This window comes from Rhopalosiphum padi, chromosome 2 (genome assembly GCF_020882245.1).
Source record: "Rhopalosiphum padi isolate XX-2018 chromosome 2, ASM2088224v1, whole genome shotgun sequence".
Classification (NCBI taxonomy): domain Eukaryota; kingdom Metazoa; phylum Arthropoda; class Insecta; order Hemiptera; family Aphididae; genus Rhopalosiphum; species Rhopalosiphum padi.
The window spans coordinates 38,477,858-38,489,960 of record NC_083598.1 but is presented as its reverse complement, the minus strand read 5'-3'; the positions used below and the strand labels follow the sequence as shown (position 1 = coordinate 38,489,960).

Below are 12,103 nucleotides of genomic sequence, written 5' to 3'. Positions count from 1 at the left end.
ATTATAATACTTTTAAAAACTAATAAGAAAAAATAGCTTTCCCGTACTACCAACAGTCATATACATTTTTTAATCCAAAAATTATGCAACTTTTTGAGCAAAAATTTTACTAAAAAAAAATTAAACCAGATAAAAATGATAAAAAAAAAACGTTTTTACAAATGTTATATTTATTTTACTAAGTATTTATGAAATGAACCATACTTTTAAAAGTTCTTCTGTAAATCAATTAATAATCGCGCATTTTAAATTATTCACGCTTAGATTTTAAGACTAAGTAAAATATTTGAAAGAAGAATGATTAATAATCATGAATTGTCTGTAGTTATGATTTTTTAAATAATTATTCATAAAGATTTATTATAGGTTATTTATATTTTAAAATGAGAGTTAACAGTAAAATAACGTAGAGACCACACTACACAGTACAGAGGTAGGTAATGGTAAATTGTATAATAAAAAAAAACTGGAAAAACATACAATTGAATAACTTTTAAAAGTTTATAGGATGCAATTTATGAATACTTTTTTTTTCGTAAATATATGTAGTAGTTATAATAAAACTGTTGTGCTTACAATTAAACTCCCACTATAAAATAATAAAAAATATAGTTTTCAGACCAGTAGGTAGATATCATATAATGTTACGTGGTTTTGTTCATTTTTTATTCTGCTAGCTTAGTTTAGCTAAGCAAATTATTTGTTTATAATAAATAATATTACAAACGTTTTGAAAATAATTTCAATCTAGAGTCCTATAAAAAATAATTGTTTATATAAACAAATCTGTACGTTTCAAATATTCTATATATTTATTTACAAAAGATCAATACATTGCGATACTATTTATTAGTAAAAATGTAAAATATAATCTGAAATACCAACATATCATAATATATTATTATGGTATCTTGTAAAATAAAATAATTTATTTATAGACATTATTATTTTTTGTTGTGGATTTAATATTTAACTCCTCTTTTGATTTTGTTTCATAACAAGAATAGTATAAACTGTTTCTTGGTTAAAATGTTTTGTGTAAAGTTTCTGATTTATTTCATTTTTTATTTCATTTGACAACAGAAATCATTCTCAGTATTGTGTTTCATTCCTAACTGAAACAAAACAATACGATCCTGTTTAAAAATCTTAAGTAGAAAGTTTTGGATTTATTTCGCTTCTTAATTTTGTTCTGAAGATCATATACATTGAAACAATAAAATGTTCTAGTCCTATAGATAAACCCAAAATACTAAACAACATTTTCCAACACGACGCGAAATTCAACATGACAGGATATCATATTACGATATATATATATATAATATAATCTGTACATGGGCAACACTTTTTTTTTATGATACGTTTGCTACAATAGCAAGTCTTGTGACTAGTTTCTTGCAAGATAACACAGCTGTTTCATAATGGTGGTTTTGGGCTTATTGTGTTGATTTCTTTTTTGTATGTATCATGTAAGTACATAATATTGGTTATGATTTAGGGTTTTGGTACTCCAACAGGGATTTTGAATTATCAATATAAAAAATATTTGGTTATTGTAATTCTATGATGCATCATGAATATTTGGTATCTAAAGATTCTTTCCAATATAAACTTTCGGTTCCTTAACATATATTTATAGTTGTATATATATATATATATATATATATGTGTGTGTGTGTGTGTGTGTGTGTGTGTGTGTGTGCACGTAATTATTACTCGGATTTAAATATAATATTATATATGAACTGATAGTCAGTTTGAAATGTCAATGAATAATCTTATAAACTTCAAATCATCAAAACACACATTCATATTCAATTTTATTTACCCTGTTTGGTAAAATATAGACAAAAAACTAAAACCTATGTTGATAAATTATCCACATATTATGAACGGTTTTAAATATAATAAATAATAATAATTGTATAATATAATATTGTATTTTAATTATTCAGCTACCGCGTAAAAATAATTTGAAACTTTTAGTTATGAAACCACGCAGAATAGTTAACTCAAATATTACGAGTATTAACTACACAAAGTTGTGCCACAATACGTAATGCTTCGGGGGAAGTAATACTGACGCAGTTCTCTTCATGTTGGCGGTTCAAAGCGAAAAAAACATGTGTCACAAACCGCAGTGGAATCTTATTACATTGTTAAAGTATGAATAATTTAACGGAGGATAGGCCAAGAACAGTAAATAAAAATACAAAATAATTGTTTACATCGCTACCAATTTGCGTTAATTTTCGCTCAGATTAGCAGTGGCGGCGACAAGGATAAAACAATCGTCACGTCTCGTTAATTTTTATAAACTATTACAGTGTTTCCCGCGGACAATCGTATAGGAACGAACAACGCGTGACGATACGTTTATAATATTACGGCAGTATCGGCGTATCGGTTTATTCGGTTTTAATTATTGTTCCTTCTATTTAGAATACAAAACCACCATCGATGAATCGCAATTAACCGTCACCCGTCTCCCGCTCGATCGATATCACGATCGTCTGGTACGACGCCGAAACAATAATAATAATATAATATAACCGCCGATCGTAAAATGATTGGTATTTCGCCTGCGTGCGCCACTCACGGACAAATGGAATCAAAGAACCTATTTTCTACAGTGTGTATATATATATATATATATATATATATATATAAATAATAAAATAGCGGTTCTCCGGTACGAATTCGGCCGCTTATCCTGACCGTTATATTGGGTCGAACGGATTTACATACAATCGCGCGCGCAGCCTCCGAAACGCGTAAACCGTTCCATTACATTGTACGTCCCGTCACTGATGGCGAACGTTGGAATTGATATATCCGTGCCGTAATCCTAAAGGGATCGCGTAATTTTTCAGCGACGTCTCTACGCCGCGAAATCACATTCGGCCGACGACGACGGTTGTCTTGACTCATTGTTATTGTTTCTGTCGTCCCGTTCATACCTCGCTCACCCGCCGGCGAAAACCATTCAGTTCAGAAATAAATTTATGGACATGTTTTGGAGATAGCGTTCAGCGAAGTAAAAAAATCAGCTCATATCGATTTTATGAGTACAAAATCGGTCATTCATTAAAAGAATAAATTGCATGACGCATTTCAAAGTGGTATCCGGAATAGCAATGTGCGAATAAAGTAATTGAAATTACTGAGTTGAAAACTAAAACCTAATAAGACAGAAAAAATGTATTGAACAAACCGTCATTTTTCGGTTTATTCGATAAACTGGAAAACTGTGTTATTACGTACACGGAATTTGCATGAGACCCCACCCGATTTCAACTATTATATGTCTTAAAAAGGTCTTACTGTATTTAAAATGTATTTAAAATACTTTGGAAACAAAGAACTGCATATTTTTCAATATGATAGCTCAAGTTATTTATTTTATGTTATGTACATTATTTTTACAATTAATTATCACAATAAACAGTAGTATTAAATGCAATAAAGGATAGTTGATTTTTAATGGTATTTTATTAATATTGGTTCTCAGCAGTTTTAATAATATCAAATGCAATTAATTAAATACACAATGATAATATTTATTGTTATCATTATAATGTAAAAGTCTTAGTGTGTTTAATTAACGTATATATTTTAAACGTATATTACAACTTGGACATATTTACAAAAGATTATTTTGTACAGTCCTTTAAGTATAATAATTATTCAAATAATGATATGTTTTAAAATAACATATTATTATTAATAAACGGTATAACGAATAATATACGTCGTATTGTATTATTAAATAAGAATAATATTGTATTGTTTATTCTATCATTAAAACTATAAGATATTTTATGCAATAAGACATGAGTTAGAATTTCAATAGAATATGTCACAAAGAATATTATGTTATGTCATATAATATTATCTGAGTAAAAATGCGCATAGAATATTTGCAAGATAATCCGATCTTCGTAATTTATGATGAATAATAAGCATAAAGTATTGTTCTAAGAAGAAGGACAAATTATTTTCAAAAGAGTTATGGAATAAGAAAACTAAATAAATATGAAAAGAATATTATATTTAAAATAAGCTTAGGAAATCTCTTACAGAGATAGCACATTGTTAATTCGATTATTCGTAGAACAATCGTAATATAGAATATAGAATGTTCATTGAACGTTCAATGTTTGTTAGGTGTATTGTACAGTCAGACGTGTATATCGTGAAAATCGACAGTGGTTTTTCCAACATAATATTTTTATAATTTATTTTTTTTTTAAATAGTAAGTGGTTTCCGTTCAAGCATCCAGTTTATAGAAAACGAGGTATTTTTTTCAGTCAAGCTACTCACTTTCACGAAGAAAATATTCTAAGTGGGTATTTTTTTATTGGTGGCAATATTCATAAAGCAAATTATTTCAATTATGAGTATAAACTTCCACCACTACCTCTTCCCTTATAAAAAACCATGCTCATGCGTCGTTTGACACCTGGGATATTTAAAGTTTTTTTTCTCGTAAATCTCTACACCCCGTCACCGATCAAGCACGTGCCGTATCACATAACACTTATTTTAATCTATATTTTACGTATGTATTATAATATGATAAATGGCTTTTTGAGGAATGGTTCTTCATAATTTTAAATCATAACAATGGTATTAAAAATAAAAAACTAATTTAATATAAATATTATTTACTAAAATAGAGCAACGGTATACCGAAATAAATACTCGTATATTAGTAGTCTATATGGATAAAATAAAATATAAATGGTTCCAATTATTATATAATTTAATTATGAATTTTCGACAAAATATTTAAGTTGTTAAAAACGGTAATAAATGTTTTTACAGTGCGCATGTATTGGGTATTAGAATTTATGTATATTTTTATTTATTTTTTTGTTATAAGATGTAAGGTAGGTATACCTAACCCATATAAGATGAGTTTCACGTGGATGTTAATATTTACCAATAAAAAATAAATTATCTTCAAATTTTTGTTTTATTTTAACTTAGTATTTTATACTTTCATATAAAAAATATATACATAGTGAAATTTAAATTCTTCTATAATTTACAGCGTCACTGCATAACAACTTAATTTATTTTTCACCTATAATAATGTAACTTTATATGGTATTTAATTAAAAAGTGTGAATATAATATGATTGAAAACATACATTATTTATAAATATAATTATCAATAAATAGTGATTGATTATGATACATTTTACTATAATATTACCAGTCATTCCCAGCAATTCCCGGGAATCTCGCCAAGTCATACGTTTCCGGGAATTTCCCAACCCTATACTCTATACCGATACGCGGTATTGCCTTATTTGTTTGTCCAATGACGTGGGAAAGGGGTGAAATAATTTCAAATACTATACCGTACTGTTATGACGCGATAAAACTCACTGTCGACAGATTGATTTCTAGTCGAACATAATAATATATTGTTTTTGTAACTTGACATTATTTTCTACATTCGCGGTGTCATATTTAAGTATTTTGTAGCAAATGGAACTATAAGTAATACTATACACTGCAGCACTTAAAACATGTCATATTAATATCCTCTCAAGCATTTAATGTTTAAATGTATACAAAATATCGGTATATCATAACACCTTTTACACTTAAGTTCCCACATTGTCTACAAATATAAAAAATGCATACATTTAATTTATAACGCATATCTATTAGCTATCGCATTTTGCAAACTCACTCTAAACATGTAATGTATTCCGTAATATAACCATGTGAAGCATTTTTATTTGGGGAGGGGCATCAATATTTAAAACGGGTAAGTAAACGATGCAATTATTACGTATTTCAAAAAGTAAAATGTTTGTCTTTGCATAACATACGAAACGTACAGATCTACGCGTATTATAATATTATAATAAGAATTGCATTTTTTGTTCGTACAAAATAAATATTTCGATATGAAATAATGTTTGTTTTACAGAGTGCACTTTGGAAATTAAATCATCATACTATTTATTTAAAACGTTCGGGTCAAATAAAACATATTTATACTATTATCGAGTCGTCCGCGTCGGAATACCCATCATCCCGTACAAACGTTTCGGACGTCCATCGCGTTTATTCTAATTTCCAGTCCGACTGCGACGATCGCTGCAAACTACAGACAATACGCTAGCCTACCCCGTGGCATTAATAATATTATAATATTATATTATTATTATACCTAATACCGTATAATATAACAGTAATAATACTCATTGTCGTGTAACGATATTATATACAAAATATAATTGTTTTTTCAACAACACACCCTATCCGCGTGGTTATACGTAATAATTAGGGCTGGGATTTTAATGCCCTAAAAAACCCCGAAAAATGCCCTAAAAAAAATGTAATCATCGGACGTCGATTTTACCGATTTAAGATTATTTAAGAGTAAATGCGAGTAGAGGTTACTCAAACCTTGTCCGATAATATAATACGAATTACGAGTACCTACTTATAATCTGTTATATTTATTTAAAAACCATGTTGGTGTAAAAATCTTAAAATAAAATTTCAAATTCATACACTTGGTTTTCAAAACTCATAAAATGCTCCAAAAACTCTAAAATGCCAAAAAATGCAAAATAAACTTTCTTATTCTCATTCAAATGTACATAAAACAAATTTGTGACAAGGCGAGCATTGCACAGTAAGCTTTGAAAAACAATGCAAAGTGCATCGAAATCCCAGCCCTAGTAATAATATATCATATTAATATCGTTGTCTTTTCACAGCATCCAGCATCCACACCAGCCGTCTGTTCAGCGGGTACCGGGACACGCTGATGTCGTCGTCGTCCGGCCGTCCGAGAGTGTCCGTGCTCCGCCTTTTGGGGCCCACCACGCAATCGGCGATCGCTGTCGGCATTTTCTGGCTGCTCGCCCTCGCGCTCAACGCCGTCATGTTCGCGCGTGCCGGACGTACGCTTTTCAACTACGACGGTTCGACCAGGTCAGACGATAGACATAATATTATTATTATTTTATGATTATATAATGTCCATTGTATATTTGGACGTGACGACATTATTGCGTGGGCGCGCAACGGTCTCTCGCCCGGCAACGGCGACAACCCTATATACAATGGAACCTCGATAACTCGAATCTCTCTAAGTCGAATTTTCGATAACTCGAATTTTATTTTTGCCCCCAGCCGATTCGAGTTATCGAGGTTCCACTGTAATATTATTTATAACGATGTCGTTGATGCGCATATTATACTAATATGATTGTCGTATGAGACTGCGCTCAAAATCGGCCGCTGTTTTTCTATTTTATTTCTCGCCAACGCGGCCCATTTTCTCGGTAATATAGACACACACACACACACACTTACACACTTACCTGTTTGATATACAGTGCGCGTCATATACTCGCCGTGATTTATATAACACCCGAAACCATTCCTTTATAAGAGTGGTCGTTAAAATATACTCGACCTGCTGTCTCCATAAATGTTTGCACTGCTGCTGCGCCTAACTGCGGCGCTGCGGGTAATATATAGTACATATTACGGTTATAAACTACTGCACAAACGCCGACTGAAAGTTTGAGTCGTGTTATGGTTTTTGTAATTATGTTCTCTGATTTTATTTTCAGTAACGATTATTTTTCGGTCAATATTTCATCCATACATTGTATTATTAAACAGCTATCAACTTTTAAATTTATTACAAATAAGTTTGCAAACCAACTTGTCGTGGCTTATAAAGTTACAATTGCCGCCATTCGTCGTTAAATAATTCGTTGGACTCGGATATACATATATATGTTTTTAAAATCAACATATTTATAATGACCGTTGGCTTAAAATGTATACACTAATTGTGTTCGACATTTCAAACGATGAGATATAAACGTGCAAATTTGTGATAAATGATTTTATTCTTCGTTCACTAACTCAAACTGAATCTAAATTCATAAGCAACAATAAATTAAATTCACGAGAGTATGAGAAAATCTTTAAAATTTGATGCATTAAAATAATGACAAGTTTAACGATGTGTCTTGGCATAATAGTTTTTCCCATAAAATTCTAAAACAAAGTAACAAATTATTTTGTGACTCATCGATCAAGTTGGTCATATTATGAAATAATAAACTTACAGAAAAAAACGTCGAATGACGTGATTTATGTGAAACGGGTGTTGAATTATAATATTTTAATATTTTTTAAACACGAGTAAAAACATAAACTTAAATAAAAAATTATACTAAAAGCGTTTTGGTGAATCACATTGTAATGTTATTATAAATTATACGAAACTACAGGATAATGAATAATTGGCGTTTATATCTTGTATTTTGACAATAAAAATGAACATTTAACGTATTAATACTTCGAAAATCTCTCCGAAATTACGAAACTGGTAAAACATTATGTTGGAATAAGATGGCTATGAACTTTTTATTCGATATTAAATAAAATACCTATTGTTTATTTATATTTTATAAACGTAATGTGAGTAAAATGAGCATAATGAAACCGAAAAAACCTAAAATTAAATTTATTATTTATATTTAAAAACCATATTTTGACGTATAAGTTTCACCGAAAGTTTTATTCGAGTATGACAAATCGATGAAACAGCAGCATATTTGTATCAATACGTTTGTTATATCGAGGCTTTACCAATATCGGCACAGAAATACAGAATGCTATAAAGTTTCGTAATTCTATGGCAAATTGAATCTTAAGTGAGATTAGCGTTGTTCGGAAATGATTTCGAGCCGCTTAGACAGTGTCGTCGACGTGGTGCAGGACAGCGTGAGCGATGCACTTCGGGATATAATGTATTAATGTATGTTACGCGTTCCCCGGCAATTTGATTGCATACGCACTAACGACGACCGCAACGTCGCCACAGCGATGAATTCCATGCCAAAACAAAAACGTCACGCGAGGTTAGGCCCCAACTATAACTACTTGTCGTAGTTTTTCGTTTGCAATTTTGCGTAAAGCACGAAGGCAAACACTGAAGATGTACATGTCTCGGTGCCGATGCTCTAAGATTGTAAAACGTGACCGGAACGCCAAATCGTAAACTTACGCTGACGGTTTCGAATTGTATTATTCGTATCGTGTTCAACAATCCAAATTATTAAAAGTAGGATTCCAAGACATCAGCTTAAAACATTTTAAGACATTTTATTGTGAAAAAAAGTATTTAGATTATTATTATTATTATTATTATTATTATGTAATGTTATTATTACCTCCTATTGGGAACAATCATATAGAAAAGTTGTAGTACATAACATCACGTAACACACAACTGTTTCTAAATTTATAATTATTTAATATTATTATCTATTATAACATTGTAAATAAGTTTCCAGCACGCATAGCTATGTTTTAATACCATATCATTAATGTGTAAAAAAATTATCGAAAACCTTAAAGTAACATGCTGTTCACCAGCGGCTAATAGAATGTAAACGAAAAATATACAAAACAAACGATTCAAATACCGTGCAATGTTTAAACTAAATATAATAATATGCTTTGGATTTAATTTATTCGTGGTTTAATTAATTTAAAAGTCAAGGCCATTTAATATCAAAATATTAATACAACCGTTGTACGGTATAATATAATAATAATGCATATAATATATACATACAAACAAGTATAACCTTTCAATATTAATGCATAAAAAAATAATATGACGTGTTTAATATTTATTGTGTATGATAAATAGTTATATGAAAAAAATGTGTTCAAAAGTACAAAGTAGTAAAGTTGAAATAAATTGTTGTAGAATTATTTTTCTTAACCTTAGAAGCGAGTTAAAAAATAAAAACCTACTTAAATTATTAACGAAATTTTATTTTATGTACGATAAACTTGCACATGTATTAAATTAAATTAAAAGCTACTCGCATTAGAAAATACATTTTTTTTCAATGAATAATTATTATTTATCGACATGCTCCGGTCAAATCCCATATTATTGTATACTATCTATTGCTGAGGGGAAAAAAATAATGATCTATCAAACTATTCCTAGTCAAACACACTGCATGTAATGTGCCGGTAAAACTTCTGTTGCATTGGTTGTTTGTTATAGTTGCGTATTGCGTTGTTATTGAATTTAAAATTTAAAAGTTTGGCATCCCTCGTAACACGTCTATACTGTCAGTGACATGTATCAATAAAAAATGATTTCTTTATTTGTTGGTAATTACTTGTTATCTTTTTTCTACCACCCATTTTCCCAAATGAACAAATAACTGTAAGGAACAATATATTGTATGCGTATAACATCAGTTCACTATTATGGGCTATCCGCTCAGTAAGTGATAAATGATTAGGTACTGATTAGTGTTAACCGTTCAGCCGTCTGTCGAACACACGATGTATTATACATTGTTTTTTTTAAACCACTGACAGTGTGGTTATATATATTATCCCTCGACCCTGTGTACTTGGAATATTTTACGCGAAACTTGGCTCGCGGCCTCGCATCGATAATGTAAAGCACCTTACACTCAAACTACACCGCGCGACCGCAAACACTTCCTATTAAAACTTTACAGCAGGTCGCACGACGTAGAATAATTTTGTTTCCGGACAGGTTTTTGAGTTGTTTTCGTCTACAAAGTGATTTAAGAATTCGTTAAAGTAATTGCAAACAATGGGAAATTACGAGTTATAAATGGTGCAAATAAATTGAAATACATTTTTAAAGAAGTACCTAATATTTTGTTATTTGTTAAATATCGGTAGTAAAACTTTTGATTTTTTTTGGGCTTTAATAATCTCCCAAATATGTTTAATATTAAATAAAATATTTTTAAAATATTAAATATTTATATGAAGTTTACCTGACTTACAATATTTGTTATTTTTTTAAATACTTATTACTCTTATATGTACAAAAAAATGTATTGTAATTTTTATTTCAATAAATCCTATAATTGTAAGAACAACTAAAAATAATTTAAAAAAAAAAAACAATTATATTCGTGAGTATTCAAAAATGTATTTTTCAGTTTCTTATGAATTTACTATTTATATGATAAGATCTAAAAATAAAATAATTAGTGTATAGGAGAAGACTGTGAACGAGGCATAGCTGTATTTAATAATATGTTTAATTAATAACTTAAATTAAATAATATACATCGTTCTTATGTTTTAATTTTTTTTTTAATTTTTATTTTAAACAGAGATAAAATAAAGAAATATTTATCAAATTAATTTCGATTTATTTGAAAAAATTGGTTCCAGTGTCGAAAAAAATTATATGTAGGTTACATTAATTATTACAGTTTAATTAATTTATTATTAATATTTCATCGAACCAATATTACCGACCTATACTTATAGTATTGATAACTTTTTATTATTAATAATGTAATATAAACTTTTTAATACTTTCGTATTTATATATTATTTTAAAATGTTTTAGTTTACGATTCATAATTTATATTGTTATAGTTACTTTTAATATTAAAGTATATAACATTTAGATTGTAGATAATACTTATTGTGTCAATTTTAATGATATCGCTAAAAATAATTGTTAAATCAGCTACGTTATATTTTTATTAGTAATAGATGAAATTTATTTTTATATTTTAATTTCAGAGAGTCGCTAATAATTAATAGATGTTTTCTTAAATATTTCATTACCGTCAACTTAGTATCTACTCGTAGAAATTTGAAATTAATAGTGATAATAATAAAATAAAAAAAATCATTTATCTAAACTGTGGTCTGTGTTATATTTACTATTTATTATGGTATAATAAAATTATTAGTAAAAATACCAAGGCGGTCATTTTACTGTAAATTATAATTCGAGTGTAGAACGTTATTGAGTTAGTCATTGGAATGGCTGTGTTAAATTTGAATTTAATGATAACTTATTCCACACGAAAAAGAATTGTGAAACACATATATCAAATATCATAAAATAATTACTATAATACTACATGATATAATAATATACGTAGTGATAAAAATTACATGAATACAAAAATTATGAATAGATACATTTAATGTATAAATTAATTTTATTTAATATAATATTTTTATATAATTAATATATTATATAAACAAATGAGGAATTCTACAATT

At 28.8% G+C, this 12,103-nt stretch overlaps 1 protein-coding gene across 2 annotated transcripts in view; it reads left to right on the top strand.

Moving 5' to 3' along the window:
• The window catches only part of LOC132922858 (uncharacterized), a 139,805-nt gene that overhangs the window by 105,994 nt on the left and 21,708 nt on the right, over window positions 1–12,103 (top strand). For both annotated transcript variants that reach the window (XM_060986576.1, XM_060986577.1), the window contains one exon: window positions 6,754–6,970. In XM_060986576.1, coding sequence (XP_060842559.1) covers window positions 6,754–6,970 — 217 coding nt within the window. The remainder of the gene's footprint in view (window positions 1–6,753; window positions 6,971–12,103) is intronic.